Source organism: Schistocerca piceifrons, chromosome 1 (genome assembly GCF_021461385.2).
Source record: "Schistocerca piceifrons isolate TAMUIC-IGC-003096 chromosome 1, iqSchPice1.1, whole genome shotgun sequence".
NCBI classification, from domain to species: Eukaryota; Metazoa; Arthropoda; class Insecta; order Orthoptera; family Acrididae; genus Schistocerca; species Schistocerca piceifrons.
Window position 1 is genome coordinate 939,475,538 of NC_060138.1, and position 18,728 is coordinate 939,494,265.

Below are 18,728 nucleotides of genomic sequence, written 5' to 3' on the forward strand. Positions count from 1 at the left end.
TGACGTCCGTGTTTAATTTACTGTATAGTGCATAGTGCAGAAGATTGCATCGCGCCACGATCGCACGGAAAGGTTTGTGTTCGTTTTTCCTGCGCGCTGTTCGATAGTGGAAGTCGGTTCGATGAACCATCTGCAAACACTTAATTGTGGATTGCAGGTTAACCATACATATTTAGCTGTAACTTAAAATCCTTTAGATTGATATTACGTGGAATTGTTCTACATAAGCTAACTTTCACTACGAACATAGAAACAAGTCCGACGTAGTATTAGTTGCTCTTAAAAGTTAGTCTTACGACTGACTTGATTTTTCCATCAGCTAGTGCTACTTCTTTCCTACCTACATACCTTATTCACCCGTATCATGTGTAAAACGCTTATTTGTTAAATGTATGTTTGTCTCTACAATATATCTCCCCGGCTATGTGGTCCTTTACAAATGATTTATTCTTGGGTACACCCGTAATTTTAACGCTAATCTTTCCCCTTTCCTTCTAGTGCGTCTTCTGTTCATCAATTTATAGATTACGTAATTTATCTACACTGTTGTAATACTAGAGACAATAGTACTTCCTTGTGCACTACTTTTACATTAGTTCAGATTTTTCGTCACTAGTGAAAAGTCGTAATCAGTGTACATACTTCCGTGAGCTTTGTAGTCTTTTACTTCATCAGTAAATATTTGTATGACTATAGTTAGTCTCGATATCTTCTTGTGTTCACTGCCTTTATTCGATACATCTGTGTCGTTTATGATATTGAAAATATTAGTTCCCAATAATAAATTGGAATCCATCACATGACTCTGAAGCCGTCTCCTGTTCTTGTTCTTCAAACAAACTCAGTAGTACATTCTCTCACCTGTAGCAGTATTCACACATCGGATTTATATCATCTGCCGGCCGAGGTGGCCGAGCGGTTCTAGGCGCTAAAGTCTGGAACCGCGTGACCGCTACGGTCGCAGGTTCGAATCCTGCCTCGGGAATGGATGTGTGTGATGTCCTTAGGTTAGTTAGGTTTAAGTAGTTCTAAGTTCTACGGGACTGATGACCTCAGATGTTGAGTCCCGTAGTGCTCAGAGCCATTTGAACCATTTTTTGTAATATCTTTCTATTTTTTTATTAGTTCTGGATCTTGCTTCGATTCTTACTATTCCATCTCCAGTTTGTGAGTTAGGCTTGTGCACCTTTAAAATATTGAACAGCACTGGCAGCCTTCCACAACTCAGACTAATAATTACACCAAAGCGCTGGTTATAATTACCTTTCCTTCCTTTCATACTCACAATTTACATGGTATTTAAACATTCCACTGACATGTTTTACTACACTGTAGCGTCCATGTTTAAAATCCTTGGTCTCTTTCCCAATCGCTTCACTAATCACCACTAAGTTTAACTTCAATTATTCATCTATCTGTTCAGATTTTTCCTATAAATTCAGCTTAATTTTCATGCTTCGTTTCAGCTACATCTATACTGCTCCTGGAGGAGGTCCTTCATGTGCCACTGTGCCCCCCTCCCCTCCTCCCCCCTTCTTACTTGTTACAGTCGTCAATGGTGCCTGGTAAGAAAGAGATCCTCTACATGAGTTCCTTTATTTCTTCTTCATTGTCCTTTCGCAAGAAATATGTGGTAGAAAGTAAGATGTTGGCAAACTTATCTGAGAATTTTAATAGTAAACGACATCGTGTTGGGCAATTGGATAAGCATCCCCGTACCGCTTTTACGCTACTTATTGAAGCAGTGACGAAACGTGCTGCTCTTCTGGATGTTCTCTACTTACCAATCTCACCTGGTAAGGGTTCCCCGATGAGAAAAGATATTCCAGTATGGGTGTGTAGAATGTCATTACTTGTCTTTTTCCCCTGGTGACGTTCACAGGGGCAGTCAAATACGTAAGCCTAACGAATCATAATCTTACCTCTGAAATTTTTCAGCGGCGGAAAATTTCATCATAAAGTAATTTTAAAAGGCTGTATTGAAAATAGAAACACACATTTATTTGCAGAACATGCAGTGATTTCTGTCTGTTATTCTTCAATTACTTCAGGACTGTGCAATAACGTGCCCTGGCACGTTACCATCTCTGGGGCGTAGTATGACATTTGTTTTGTTTAGAAGATGCGGGAATGAAGCGTAGCTTAAATATTTTATTATTTTCAGAAAGCTGCACTTCTTGCGCCAAACGATAACTTCCTGTGTGGGAATATTTTTGGAGTAACTGTAATTGGAAGTACTAAAAATTTACTTTTACGAAATACGATTTGGACTTGTGTGTTGTCATGACAGTTGTCTCAGTGGTTTCAGTTCCGTGTCCCCGTTGGTCTGGAGTATATTCGGATTCAGGCTTATCGAGCCTTGAGGTGTAGCGGTATGCATTGACGATTAAGAAGCTTTAAGATTGGTTGAGTGGCCTCGTGCCCTACAGAATGCGTTCCCATTCTGCGAAGTCGCCACATGTAGTCTTGTGCCCACGCGTTGCAGGGCCAGTCAGATGCCGGCACAGTATGCATTTCAGCCATACACCAACTGGTGTATTAGTCAAGTCACTTCCTGTATTCCAGTTGTCATAATGACAATAGTTAATTTCTGTAAGTAATTAATGTCTATATTTTTGGAGATAAAAACTGAGTGGAAAAATTTCCGTTAAAAGCAACACCATGTCACGTTAACACGCTTATGTAAATACAGCGTAGAATGTTAGAATGAATGTCATTCTGCAGCGGAGTGAGTGCAGATCGAGAACTCCCTGGCAGATTAAAACTCTTTGTCGCACCGGGGCTCGAATCTGAGACATTTTCCCTCCGCGAGAAGATAGGAGGTGATGTACCGCTGGAAGCAGATGAAGCTGTCAGGACGGGTCGTGAGTAGTGCTTTGATATCTCAGTCGGTACTGCATTTGCCCGACGAAAGGCAAATATCCCAGGTTCGAGCCCTGTTCGGCACATAGTGTCAATAAGCCAGGACGTCACATTAAAGGTTAGCTTGATCTAACGACCTTGTCACTGAATGATCAATTTTATTACTTTATCCATCATCAGGAACTCTAGTTGTATATATCGAAATAATAAGCAACCAGTTGCATAAAAGAAATTCAATTTCTTTACCGGTTTCGGGAACTTAGCGCTCTTCTTGAGAAGATAATACCTATCGCAGTTATGAAATTCTGAAGAACGGGTGAAGAGACTAAACTTCTTTTATGCAGCTAGTTGCTTATTAATTCATTATATAGTTAATTGAACACTATTTTTGTGCATGAAAGTTGCTACTATTTTTAGTAGCCTGATATCATTATTTTCATTTATCATGTCATCGAGATGAGTGATGGGAGGGGGGTGACGCATGAATCTTGAAATTTGTTAATAATAGTTGAAGAATGAGCGTCTGAATCAAACTGTGTGTTTACACAGTAGATCATATACAGGTTACAGTATGTTAACTAATTAAAGGATTCTAAAAATAAATTCTTTATTGCTATTTTAAAACAAATGAAGTTCGATTGTTTTCAGGTTACTTACTTTTCAGAAATTTTGTAAATTTGGAAAATGATTGAAATAAATGTAGGTTTGACGCTCTTTAAGGGAGGAAATCCGTGCTGTCCACAAAAATCTATGGAGCTGGTTGGCTTTAGTATGTTCCAGTCAATTACAGAAGAGAACGTGAGAGATTTCTGCGCTCTCGTCTCGACACGCCTTAGCTTCAGTAGTGGGAGGACCTACGTTTCGGTGTAATTTCGCAGAAAAGTGTTTTAATTCTCTACGAGGGGTCTAGGAGTTACAAAGATTAAAATCTAAACTGGACTGAGCACTTAACTACAATATACAAGAAGGCATCAGCATCCCTTTGCGGCCCCCAAAAACATAACAAGGTCTTCCCTCTTGACCTGAAAAAGAAACTTGTACATTTCTACTTCCAGTTGTTGATTACATCAGTGATATCCATCAAGGTCTTTCTCAGAAAAGCCCACGGCGCCAGAAACTGGTTACGACTGCTTGTGTTCTTAATATCTGTGGCTTTCGACTCTTTGACAATATTTCACCATCATACACACAGCTGTCTTGGCTGCTGCAGATAAGCACATAGATTTTCATACACTCCGTCTTCTGTCTTATCATCTACGCTGTCCCTCATCTCTCTCTTCGATCTCAACGCTCGTGTCTGAACAACATGGCAGAAACACACATTCCCATCAGAGCAAAATCCTTCCTCTCCCATTCCACCGTTCAGCTACTTTTTTCACGTCCGTCTAGTCTCATTTAACAGACTCTGGAATAATTTCTTGCATTATATCAGCGAACTGAATAACATCTCCAGCTTCAGAAACGGTTAATCAAAAATCTACTAAATCAACAATAGTGAATATTATTTTACCGGTACACATTCGTTATCCTTGAACATACTTCTTTCAAACCAGATCTTCCTCTTTTTCCCAGTATACTTAGCTGATGCAATCTACTTGAATTTCTTTTTCCCCAACCCGCTACACCAGAAATCATATATTTTGTACACCTACAAGTTCTTTTTATATTTGCAAGAATCATTATTTTTACTGTTGCCATTATTATTACTACTACTACTACTATTATTATTAGTGGAAGCAACAGCAGTCATAGAAGTAGTGGCAGTATTAATATTAATTATTCATGGTTAGTTTTATTCAATCAAATTGTCGCTAGAGACACTCAAATAATTTTAACATTTTTTCGTACTAAATTTATTTCTTAGGTAAATAAGACGTTAAAAAATTTTATTTACGAGTGAATCTGAGGTCTGATTTAAGTAAGAGCCTGATGGCCCTAACCAGATCAAATAAATAAATTCGTACGTACATATTATCAAAACGTGTGTGTGTTTTCTCCACATCATCTTCTAAACCAGTGGCGAACTTAACCAAACTTGGTACATATATCGCTTACTGTCAGGAAACGATCGCTGTTGGGGTAAGAACCTATCTACCATTGTTCAGGAGGTATGACGTCATAAACAGTGAGTTACGTGAAACACTGACGCATCGTGCATGAAGTTTTAATACATTTATTCTTTATTCCTAAGACACTCCTGCGATCGAATTAACATAAGGAAATCCCTGACACCTCTCAGCACTTTTGACATGTTTCAACTGCGAAGCGCAAACAGATTTAGGCGAAAACAGTAGCCAGCTATAGAACTGTTAACAGGCGTTGCCATAGAGCACCACCATAAACACATGTATAGTGATGCGTAGAGACGTCTACAAGCGTTGTAGATACATGAATCAACTCTATGTATACATTCGTAGATTAGATTAGACGAGATTAGATTAATTATTCATTCCATAGACCCATAAAAGAGAGAATCCTCCTGGGAGTGGAACATGTCAGATAAACACATTACAAAAATGTAATTAGAAAAATTTGAGTTTCACAGATTTTAATGATCCTTAGTCAATAAACAGTAAAATTATGTATATGAATTAAATTTAAACTTCTAATATTTACAGGCTGAATACTTACATCTGCTTTCATTACATTCATCATTCAGACATTTGCTAGTTTCTTGGCTATTACAACCAAGTATTGTCAAAAATTAAAGTATATTTTTCATTTCAATGATCCTCAGTTAAGAACACTAATTACAGACTTAAGACTTACATCTGCTTTCCATACATCCATCATTCACACAGTAGGTAGTTACTTAGCTGTTACAACCAAGTATTGTCAAAAATTAAAGTATAATAAATTTTCATTAAAATGGTCTGCTGCACTTGTTGAGAAACTCATGGATGAATAAAAGGAGTTGGCCACCAAAAATTCTTGTAAATTATGTTTAAATTGTGCCTTGTCTGAAACTAAACTCTTAATGGTTGCTGGTAACGTATTGAAAATATGCGTTGCTGAATACTGGACTCCTTTCTGGGCAAGAGTAAGTGATTTTAAATCTTTCTGTATATTGTTCTTATTCCTCCTAAATCCGACGTTCTCATGGTAGCGCTCAGCTGCTACGTAGTTTACTCGAATCCAATTGGTGAAACAAAAATTATTGTTTGTTTGTTTGAGGGATCAGAGGTGGTGGCCTGCCGTTACAAACAGACGGTGTAACAGTGTCGTGGGTTAAATTCCAAAACTCTGCATTAACTTACGGAGAGAGAGGGACTCCAACATTGCTGATGGCGATCTGCCGAACAGGTACGTTTAAATCGGAGTCGTCCTTGATCCATTTCCCGAAAGTAGGCTGCGGCCCCTCCATTCTCTTATCGTCATTGACCCAAGTATGGCGCAACATTCTAGACAGATTTATCACAGTCCTCTTAAGTGAAACCGTTAGCACTTCATTTGGCACGAATACCAGCAACATGGAGTCAACTTTAAAAGTTTGTCTGGAGAGTAAGCCACAGGAAATATCTGCACCTTTATCTTACTTGTGGCATTGAGGGCAACGAGATCGGTGTCCTCAAAGTGATGACACATTCATCCGTTTACCTATTGTGTTCTTTTGTACGAAACACAACTTTTGCTCTATAGCCAGTTTCGGGTAATTCATTATTATGATATGGTAATCAGTCGAAGCACTTGCCATAGCATATGTCACGACCATCAAAATGTTATGTCAAATCTACACTGGTTCCCAATCACACAAGATACAGTCAAATGCGACAGCTGTTGCATTGTGATTTAGAGGACTGGATGCTAACGTTGGTTTGACAAACCACATTAATGTCGCTGATATGACGATGTCGAATGTACGAGGTGTGACAAAGTAATGAGACTGGTTTTCTTTGCAAGATGTGGCAACCTGCAGGCTTATGTAGGCACAATATCTTTGACCTTGGTCTATAAGCTGCTTCTAGTCCAAGCGGCACATTGATGCAACTGTTCAGTCGTGGGTTGTGCTGTAATACGTTAACACGTGTTTGTTTCTCTCGTCACGGAAATGGAACCCCGTAACATTGCGCAACGGTATGCCATTTCTTTTTGCATTAAATTGGGTGAAAACGTGACGACAGCTTACGATAAGCTTCAGAAGGCTTTTGGAGAGGTGGTTATGTAAAAAGCTTAAGTTTTTCGTTGGCATAAAATGTTTAGTGAAGACAGAACGAATGTTGAAGATGACGACCGCAGTGGACGACCGTATACTTGGTCCTTTCACTGTTTCTGGGCCTGGCAGTTGGTCGGTTGGCCTGGAGCAGTGAGGAAATCTCCGCGACACGTAGTTAGGCCGGGCTCGCTGGCGGCCTCTATGCAGTGTCAGAATGTGTGGAGCTGTCCCCATTGGTACAACGTTTGTGGCTCACCGATCATGTACATGAAAGTTGAGTTTTGACTTAATCTACCAGCATGTCACGATTGTTCACAATGTGTCGTTTGGAGTTTGTTGTCAGCTGTTGGGATATTCCTGTGAGCAAAAACATGTGTTTTCAAGTTGGCAAATTTTAGCCATCCTCCGGTGGATTTTAACTGTTCTTGGTTATTTGAGTTGAAGTGCACCAGCGGAACCTTCTGCCTTGTGGCCGTTAATTTTCCGGTTACCTGCCTTGGCCTTGACATATTCAGGTTGTGTATTTTGCACATCGTGTTATCGTTGTCCAGCATGGTGTGTAGTTTGACAGCTCAGTGTATAACTGGTTCAAAATGGTTCAAATGGCTCTTAGCACTGTGGGACTTCTGAGGTCATCAGTCCCCTAGAACTTAGAACTACTTAAACCTAACTAACCTAAGGACATCACACATATCCATGCCCGAGGCAGGATTCGAACCTGCGACCGTAGCGGTAGCGCGTTTCCAGACTGTAGCGCCTAGGACCGCTCGGCCACCCCGGCCGGCGTATAATTGGTTGTGCTCGCCAATACCATCTACGACGTACGTTGTTCCATTGAACTCCCTGTTGTGTGTTGGTCGGGTGAAGCGGAGGTTATCTTGTCGGTGGGTCCGTTGACTGACTGTCGGTTGGGTTGTCGTCGGATCGACAATGGTTGGGCTGGCTGCCTATCTCACCCAAGTGAGTGTCAGTGTTTGAATTCCAGGCTGACCCTCAGAACTTCTGAGCGCACTTGGGTGTACTGCCTTTGCTTGTTTGTTCTTGTTGTTTGTACTTCTATGGCTTCTAGCCGACTTTTAGGTTAAGGTTGTTTTGCCCTTAAGGCGTTAGATGGTTTGGGCCTTCAGCCTAATTACGGAACTGTTTTAAGATATGGTTTTGCCTTTTAAATTTATGATTTTGGTTGAGCTTTAAGTTATTGGCTTTCAGTCGTTTTTAAATTAAAGTGGTCTTAAGGCATGAGGTTGTACTGCGCATTCACTGCTAATTAAGTTCCAAAACTAGAGCTGTGTTTTTTTAAATTTTTTGGTTCTTGTAATATTTGATCAAAAAGAAGGTTGTATGTTCGAGTGTAACTGACAGTTGCTTATTTTGGCCCCTTTCCACAACTTAAACGACCTGTCCTGTCCTGAGGGTTGAGCAGGGCGTCTCAGCAACACTTTCAATGTGCAAGTGAGGTCGAAATTATTAGAGATTGGTTGTTGAACTAGTTGGTAGTTTCTTTTCGGTCTTTTTTACTTACCTGTCTGACAAACTTACTCACTGGCTGTTCCGCCATATGAGCCAATATTTTTGACTCGATTTATTATGGAAACAGTGAAGAATTTTTATTCTAAGCTCTTTACAATATGTACAAGAAAGTGTTTTTCATTTTATACCGCATTCATCTAAAGGAAACATAAAAAGGGTAAGGAAACAAAACAAAACATCTTGACTGAGGATAGTAAAACGTTAAAGACAATGATTTTCAGTCACGATGAAGTGATCAGAGAAGAACCTTTAAAATGACTGGTAACGAGATCTTAACTTGTTGTGAACATTGGTACCTGAATGGGTAGCATTACTTACAATTAAATAATAACAAGATGATGCGTACAAGAAATTACTATTAAAATTTTTTTAGCAATTGTTGGCGTACGATTGATTTATAAGTAGAAACGAATTAAATCCTCGTTTATATTACGTAATAGCGCCCTTCGATTACAAGTGAGTGGGTAAAACAGTGTCATCGATAAAATATTGTAGGAGTCAGTGATGTAAAAACTACGTTTTACGTAAGACTGTAATAGTATACGTCAGTTTGTCAGAGGCAGTTCCCTTTCCTAAACACTACTTCTTATTAAAATGTTCATTTCCGTGACAGTTTGTGGCGAGACACCGTCTTCCCTAAAATTAAAATGTTGATTTTAAAACTGTAATTTAACGATCGTGCACGGCAAGGTCTGAGAGGCCCGCCCCCGGCTCCGGCCCCTAGGCAGTTTCGGCACCTGGCCGAGACCTCAGGAGTGTGATGTAGCTGCGCATGATGCTCTCGATGCGCACGCGGTAGTCGGGGCCCAGCTTGCGCGCCCACTCGCTGATGCGCTGCTTGGACAGCGACTCGCTGCCCTCCATACTGGGTACGTTCTGCGGACTGATCATCATCGCCGGCATCAGCCAGAAGCCCATCAGCAGCCCCCAGAGCGCGTGGCGTTGCACCTGCAATGTTTCACACATCTCACTTGTGGGTCATCTCTTGACCTCAAATTTGTTGCAAAACAGAAATGAAAGGTAATCGTGCTCGTGGGCTCTCATATGTTATCACCACAAACACCTGCGAAGCGAAATATGCAAATGGTTCAGATGGCTCTGAGCACAATGGGACTTAACTGCTAAGGTCACCAGTCCCCTAGAACTTAGAACTACATAAACCTAACTAACCTAAGGACATCACACACATCCATGCCCGAGGCAGGATTCGAACCTGCGACCGTAGCGGTCACGAGGTTCCAGACTGTAGCGCCTAGAACCGCTCTGCCACTCCGGCCAGCGCCCGGGCAAATGCTCTTGGTAGGTGGGAGATGAGGTACTTTTAGGGGCGTCGTATGACGTCCGCCCACACCAAATTACGAGAACCGTGACGAACGAAATGAAGATAAAAGAAGAAAAATGTCCGTAGAGCACTTGCCCGTGAGAGGTGAAAGTCTCGTGTTACACAGTTTTAATTTTCCAGGAACTTACATCTCACCATACACGCCGCTGAGGAATGAAAACATCGTTCTGAAGCCGAGCCACGCTTTCCGGTCCATTGCCTGTACTGCTTCTCTTTTATTCAGGTATCTCCCTTCTACCAATGCAAAAAGAAGGTATAAAACATGCAGAATGTCTCCACATTTATAGGTTTTATAGTTATGGTGTCCTGTGAAAAGTAAATTTATTTCCTTACTGACTGAGTATTTCTGTCATATGTTTTCAATGATCATTGTTCATTGTTAAAAACGAACTATAAATGAATGTGTGTATTGGAGAAATAAATTACTGCAGCAATATTGGTCAGATAAAGAAAGACAAAAGAAATAAAATAAAATAAAAATCCACTGACACACCTTGACCCGAAACTACTCTCGAATTAAAGTTTTCAAACGGAGAACCGCAGCCACTGTGCTCAATGGACAGTACAACTACTGAGAGCTGTTTGAGGATTCTTATCGAACGTGGTATTACCATGTTGCCAAATTTCCTACCTCTGACGTCCATTTTCTGCTGAAAATATGCACAGGGCGAAAAGTTTTTGCACGCCACAGAACAATTATCTGCACACTAACAGCACAAAATGTCTCAGAGTGGACAAACTGTACTTCACCTAACATCTAAGGAGTCCGACAGTGACGAAAATGACGAAAAATTTCATTAATGGCACCTTGTGAACATTTATTAATTGGAAGAAAACTTCATGGCTTTACTGACAAACTTTCTCATATCGAATATGCCTCTTGAAGATGCTAAAAGTACGGAGGAAACCAACACCTTGGCTAACTGATCAAATAAAACAGTTCATGAACCTCAGACAAAAATGAAAAACTCAGGTATGCCCACACATTAACTCAAGACAGAAAAAGACCAGCTGTGCTATGGAAAAACCTGCGTGGTTTTGGTATAGGCAAAGTAAAAGCTGCAGCTGATCTCATTGTCCCAGCCAAGAACAGAACCGATACTTCACATTACCAACGACAATTGAACCACAAACGAAACGCAGTCATTGATTACTTCGTGTGGATAAACGACTATAGCCAAGAAAAATTCTGTCTAAGCCATGTTACTTGCAGCACCTACAAAAAAGGCATCAGCATCTACTGGACACGATGACGTCACAGTCCCAATGATGAAGCTTATCATTGAGCCACTTCTGCGCACAATCACATATATCTTCAACTACTCCGTAACCATAGGTAGTTTCACTGAGGCATGGAAACGTGGACCAGTTAAGTCATTACGTAAAAAGGACGCTGCCACAGCACCCTCTGATTGCCGACTTGTTTGAATTCCTCCTGTACTGTCCAAGGCCTTAGAATATACAAGGTGGTCCACTGATCGTGACCGGGCCAAATATCTCACGAAATAAGCGTCAAACGAAAAAACTACGAAGAAAAAAACTTGTATAGCTTGAAGGGGGAAACCACATGGCGCAATGGTTGGCCCGCTAGATGGCGCTGCCATAGGACAAATGGATAAACCGCGTTTTTTTAAAAAATAGCAACATATTCGTGTGGTACGTAAAGAAATATGAATGTTTTAGTTGGACTACTTTTTCGCTTTGTGAAAGTATGCTATGTAAAGCCTATGTATCATAAAATAACTTCCATAGAACGAAAAAAACGAACGAATTTGATCGCAACCGTCTCTAGTCTCAGTGAATTTCATGTAGGTGGTGCACTGCAGCTTGTAAATAGTTCACCATGATAAGCTGGTAGTTAGTATAGAGGTTTTCTTGAGTATACCATCTTCGATATCCAATGTCATCATAAGTGAGTCTAATGCACTTACGGTAATGACAATAATAAAGTGTAATCTGAGTGATTCTTTTACAATCATATTCCGTTATATGGTATCATAGTAATAATGCTTAAAAGACGTCGGTCACATATGTGAAACGATGGATCTGATGACGTCTGAAGCCGTAACTGGTACTCCACGAAACATCTTTATTCAAACAACACCTCATTCTGGTGTTTATGACGTTCCCTCAGCCTGTTCTTGTAGCAGTCTAACAGTGTGTCTATTTATATGAAATGTACGTAGTAGTACACAAATAGAACACGGTATGGAAATTTTCATAAGAAAAATTACAGTGAGTTTGGTAAATGGAACAACTAAGAGAAAAAGAAACAGTGGCAAATGAAGAAATGACAGCGCACACAAGTGAATTTTAATATCTGAGGCATAATCTTGAAGTATATGAAATCAGATGATATTGAAACGAAATTTCAATGTTTTAAGCTACACTGCGACCAATATTAAAATTTACTTTCAAGAGCAAACCCAACGCAAAACATACTTATCTGAAGTTCTTCGCTTATTGATCCATGAATGTGAAAGCTGGACTAATCTCTGAACTAATTTCTGACCAGCTAAGACAAACTGAAAACTCTGAAATGAGGTTTCTCCGCTTTGTAGCGATTGTTACACGCCCCTCCATCGTAAGAAGAATGTTGTCGGGCATTAAATTTGGAGTCATCTAGACACAGAAAACAGAATAATATGGAGGAAAAATGTTGAACGGAAGGTAGGCAGTAGGATCACTAACGGCTTTGCAATACAATCACAAAGGGAAACGAAGTATGACCACTCCCCAAAAAGCGTCAATATTTCTGAGGCGGAACAGGCCAGTTGGTCTGAGCCTTGATTCATCGTCGTGATTTTCTTTTACCGACAGTATTACTGCAATACTTAAAGTGTCTCTGTCTATTCCAGCTTTGTGAAACTATCATATCGACTGCTCATCTCACTTCATAGCTTCGGCGGCATGATCGCTGTATCTAAAGTTTTAGGAGGAGATGGGAGCACAGGATTATTACACACTAGGTTCTTACATTACACAGTAGGGCTGATACAAGATGTTGAAAAGACGAATGTCAGCATTTGATACAGAATTTAACTTTCAGGGGAAGCATACACCCAAAGGGCTCTGAATTTGTTCGTATTTCGCATTACTGTAGTACATACAGAACTCTTCCAAATGCTGAAACTTCCTGGCTGATTAAAACTGTGTGCCAGACCTGGAAAAGAACCCTGGGACCTTTGCCGTTCGGGGGGAAAGTGCTCTATCCATTGAGTTACTCTCTCACGATGCTCGGGTGGCTGAGTTGGTAGAACACCTGCCGCTGAAAGCTTAGCCGGCATGGTGTTCGGCCAGAGGAATAGGTACCCTCTATAATAAAAAACTGAGTGAATGGAGCAACGATGAAATTGATCAAGCGTCATGGGAGGTCCGCCCCCAAGAAAAGCTCAATAACGAACAAAATGACATTTTTTTGAAGAAAAAGGTACCGGGTTCGAGTCCCGATCCAGCGCACAGTTTTAATCTGACAGGAAGTATCCTATCTGAGGACACTCCGCTGGAGAGTGAAATAAAATTTCATTCTGGTTACAAATGGTGCTCTAGTACGATGCGCTTCGAAAAACTGATATTCAATGTTTCATGAGCCTGCTTCTCCTTTCTTCTGATAATTCTTGAACTGGACAGTTGGATAACGGCTACATCAACTGTAGGATCGAAATGAAGCGGTTTACAACGGAATATGTAGGCGAGCAGGCAACCCTGGCTCATTCCACGAGCAGGGCACACAGGTGCATTCTGTCGCTAAAGCGACACAAATAAAGTGTACATTAAATTTTCCTGGAAGATTAAGACTGAGTGCTTGATTGGGACCTTTGCCTTCTGCGGGCAAGTGCTCTGCTGACTGAGCTAGCCAACCGCTATTCACAACCCACTCTCACAGCTTTACTTTCGTCAATACGTCTTCTCCTACTTAACAGACCTTAGTGATGTTATCCTGCATACTCCTTGAAATATGGATATTGTGGAGAAATGGCATAACCACAGCCTACGGGATTGTTGCGAAACTGAATTCTAACTGCAGGTAAGTATGCAGTTATTCGAAACTTACTAGCCTACTGAAACTACACTGACTGTTAAAAAAAAAAATGAAGCACCCAGGAGAGAAGGTCATATGACAATGAAATTATGTACACGTACACACTGTCGGTGGGTATGTAAACGATTGTAGTGACAGTTCTCTGTAGAATGCAGAATGGCTGCCAGAGTGCATTAGTTTAGTTAGTGTTTAGTGTTGTTACCAAGCGTGGTGGGGTCGAAGTGGGGTTTGAGTAGTATCAGACGCTGAGTGCTCACTGAAGGACAAGTAGATTCCGCATACTCGTGGGAGAGAGTGGTATCAGCTCCTGGCAGAGTATGGAAGGGGCCCCATTGCGGGTCACCGTTTGACCCCATGGTCGAATTGTGCTTCCAGATTTGTGGGGTAGTCGTATGTGATAGTGGCCTGATGTTGGACAACACTGGAACATTCTCTACCTCGTGATGACTGAGTGTTGTGTACTGTCCTTAGGTTAGTTAGGTTTCAGTAGTTCTAAGTTGTAGGGGACTGATGACCTTAGAAGTTAAGTCCCATAGTGCTCAGAGCCATTTGAACAATGGACACTCTGTAACATTCTGGGTCATGTCTCACCATTAGTCTGAGACTAGTAGCTGCTGAAGTAGGGAACTACCGTGTCATGCGTAGGCTGCCGTTAACGCTAAAACACAAATAGCTCTGTTTCGAGTGGTGCCATAACCACGAAGCGTGGACTGCTAAAGAACGGCGTCGCATTATGTTCAGCGACAGTTCAATGTTTTGCACTGTCCCGGATGACCATTGTCTGCGAATCCGGCAGCGACCCGTGAGAGATCCTAGTTTTCTAATGTTTTGGGGAGGCTTAGCGGTATAAATCCTGGCGTCATGGTGCGGGGAGTGATTGGATATGACTTCAGGCCAGGGTTGGTAGTGATTGACGGAACTCTGATGGCACAATGGTATGTCACAGATGTCCTGTGCCGTCATGCGACAGTAGCGGGGTATCATTTTCCAACAGTACAAAGCTTGGTCTACACATGGCACATGTCTCTATGAACATTCTTCATAATGCTGAGGTACTCCTGTGTCTAGGAAGATGCACAGATATGACAGCGACTGAACACTTGTGGGAACAGCTCGGACATCAACTCCGTCCCAGTGGCAGTATTCAGGGTACCAGTTGCAACAGTTGTGCGTCAGCATGTTTTAGGAGTGCATATAACAGCTTTGATACCCTTCCCAATCGAATCAGCCAGTGGGCTTATTCTGTCAATTTCTTCGTAAATCTGACTCGATTATGTAAACAGGGTAAGAAAAAAATGGCTCTGAGTACTATGGGACTTAACTTGTGAGGTCATCAGTCCCCTAGAACTAAGAACTACTTAAACCTAACTAACCTAAGGACATCACACACATCCATGCACGAGGCAGGATTCGAACCTGTGACCGCAGTGGTCGCGCGGTTCCAGACTGTAGCGCCTAGAACCTCTCGGCCACCCCGGCCGGCAGGGTAAGAACTTCACCTACCCTATCAATGTGTTAAATTTCACTTAGTTTCACCCTATCCGTCTGTGTGATTTATTTTTACTTCTGGCAGTGTATGTACTGCAATGGAGCGAAAGAGGAACGAAATCGGTAACACATTTACGCGTATGCTCCCCTCGTGAGCGGTGAGTAGTCCATGAAAGTACCTCCGAGTGCATATGGTCCAGAGTGATGTGGTCCGCGGCGCCGGCCGCCTCGTGCTGCAGCTGCTGGTGATAGGCGCCCACCAGGTCCTGCAGGTGTTCGCTGAGGACGGCACTCTGCACGGTCGTGAACAGCAGGTACATCACGTCGGTAGCCGCCGATGCGTACCGCAGCACCTGCCACGTCATCCACATCATTTGTAAGCGGGTGTAACAGTCTCAACACAGTAAATAAACATAGTAATCCTGGGAAGGTCAGTGGGACGTATAACACCCCAACGACCCCCTTAAATTCAATTAAGACAGAATATCATAATATGAAGTAGGGAAGAGTTATCTTGGCAAATACGACATCTTCGCCGATAAGCTAACACCAAGAAGTTTTGATAACAACAACATTATACATCACAGAGTGTTTATGAAAAGAGGAGGAAGAAACCTCAGATTTAATTAATGAACAAATATCCAAGTGATAATTGCAATTAACATCTTGAAAGCTAAGTCCAAGGTGATGTTAGTCAGAGATAACTTTTATGTGGAAGAGAGTTGTAAGCGCAACGAAGAAATTCAATGCGCCCACAATACTCTTTCACAGAAGAAGTCGCTTGCTGGCTCTCGTCCTGTAAAGACGTGCGAGAACAATTCTTGTCTTAGTTGTTTAGAGTACGGAACGCGACGAGATTGTTTTGCGTTCAGAAGTGTATCTTGCGTGACGTTATTCACGAACTTCGGAAACTGATTTTCTAAGCAGAGACAGGAACTGATAGACGCGTTTAACTGTGCATAACGGGTTAATTGAACTTTATTGACGAAACTAGTGAATATTGGACTTGACTTTCAAATAGTTGGAACTAAAAGAAGAGTGGATAGTATATCAAAGGACTACACTCAATTAGTCTCGAGTCGGACACAATTACACGACTTCACGAAGATAATACAATTACGCTGAGGAGTCAAGTTGTCGTAATTGTCAAGAAACTTAATTTTAACAGAACTGACTTTACCAACCAACTGCGTGTGCGTGTGGTGCGAAAGTTATAAAGTGTTTAGTAGCCAAGGAACAATAAACTGTTCGTTCCAAGTGAAATATCAAGCGTGGACTACATTATTAAGTGATTTAATCAATGATAGTTAACCAACGACTGTTCAGCAGGGACAATTTAATCTGAATATCAAAATACCTACTTCATTAATTGAAAAGAGAACTTTTGAACATTTTTTTTAACATTACGGCGTAGGTTCACTCAGACGTGATCAAAGATTATCTGTGGATCTCGCTTCATATAGGTTCAACAACTCCATAGCAACGAGCCAACAACGTACGAAAAAGACTGATAATTGCAATGTTTCCTCGCAATTGGTGGTGTGCACGATGCGGATGAGATTTAACAACTACTGCATATACGGGCAATGAATCATTCAATCTTACATCGGAAGAAGCATCGATCGTACGAGTTCGTATTTATGTCTCCCGTTCACCAACGGGGGAGACCTACGTCATCGGGCATCGTGTCTCAACTCCACAGCGAGAGCTGTGGCAGTAGCAGCTCTACGGCGTCGACAATATCAGCACGCGGTTGGAGTGCGGGGACGCCACAGACGGAGCAGCTATTGTAAAATCCATCGAATTGGATATGCTTGTGATAAGAAAAGCACCATGGAAGCACATTCGGGATCTCCAGCGTAATGGGAGGCGAGAGATTTTTAATCTTCGTACTAGTTTGATTCCATCATCAATTTCTTTACCGTTTTATGCCAATATTTTCCCCACCTTACCTGTCTTACGGTACATACACATTAATACATTCATAAGTGGCGATCAACAAATTTCCGTTTGAGGGCGTTGTTGGAACAGATACACAACGTAGCTCGACTCCGAAGAAGGTATATAAACACCGACAAATAGACAAGTGATTAGTGACATTCGCGTCCTTTCGAAGGCGAGCGGTAAATGCGAAAACGTGAACTATGGCGACTTTGTTACCAAATGTGTCCACACAGGACTAATGAGAGGACTAATGTGGTGACCGGCCAGTGTGGCCGAGCAGTTCTAGGCGCTTCAGTCTGAAACCGCGCGACCGCTACGTCGCAGGTTCGAATCCTGCTTCGGGCATGGATGTGTGTGATGTCCTTAGGTTAGTTAGGTTTAAGTAGTTCTAAGTTCTAGGGGACTGATGACCTTAGATGTAAGTCCCATAATGCTCAGAGCCATTTGAACCATTTGACTAATGTGATGTCATTATTTTGTGGGCTGTCGAAGGACAAATAGCGGTAGACATCCATCAGAGAATGAAGAGTGTGTGGGGCAGCAGGTATGTCGGAAACCACCGTTGTGGAATGGTGCGCCAAGTTCCGTGTGGTGTGCTGCTACTTCATGATTACGCACGTCTCCATATCGGAATTGTCGCAACGCAGAAGTTTCGCCGACTCAAGTGGAAGACACTCGAGTACCGACTCTACAGCCCTGATCTCTCCCCATTTGATTATCGGTCCCTTAAAAATACGAGGGTCGTCCATGAAGTAAGTTCCGTTTCTATTTCTATCCGCGGCAGCGCTACGATCGCAGTTCCGAGGATGCGCGGCAGTTACTCTGACTCAAGAAGAAGACATGTACGCCATTTTCAGATCGCTGCTGCCGACTTGTGCTTTGTAGTGCTTCTTTATAATGTCAGCCGTAACTGAAAATGCCGTCGCGCGGCGCAATTTCTTAATCGTCTCGCAATAACCATGTGCACTGATTGTTTAGCGTCGTGGTAAGAAATCAATCAGCAAAATGCCTTTTCTGTCCCAAAAAATGGTGCACATGACTTTTCCAGGTGTCAAGATTTGCTTAGGCTTAACTTTCGTTGGGTATGAAGTCTGCCTCCATTCCACTGATTGCCGTTTTGTTTCAGGGGTGTTGTACAATACCCAAGTTTCATCCCGCGTGAGAAAGAAAACCATCGCCTTCTCGATTGTAGCGCGTCAAAAACTGAAGTGCACTGGCCATCCATTGTTTTTTGTGTTGTCAGTAAGAATTTTGGGTACCCAACGTGAGCCAAGTTTTCGAAATTTCAGTTTCTGAGTAACAATGTCGTGAATTAGTGATCGTGAGATTTGCAGAACTTCCATAGCAAGGGCACTAAGTGTAAACTT

At 41.8% G+C, this 18,728-nt stretch overlaps 1 protein-coding gene across 1 annotated transcript in view; it reads right to left on the bottom strand.

Annotated features, from left to right (window-relative positions):
* Positions 1-9,265: 9,265 nt before the first annotated feature.
* The window catches only part of LOC124776701, a 118,377-nt gene continuing 108,914 nt past the window's right edge, over positions 9,266-18,728 (bottom strand). The window contains exons 5-6 of the mRNA XM_047251815.1: positions 15,597-15,770; positions 9,266-9,493 (exon numbers count right to left, since the gene is read on the bottom strand). Coding sequence (XP_047107771.1) covers positions 9,266-9,493; positions 15,597-15,770 — 402 coding nt within the window. The remainder of the gene's footprint in view (positions 9,494-15,596; positions 15,771-18,728) is intronic.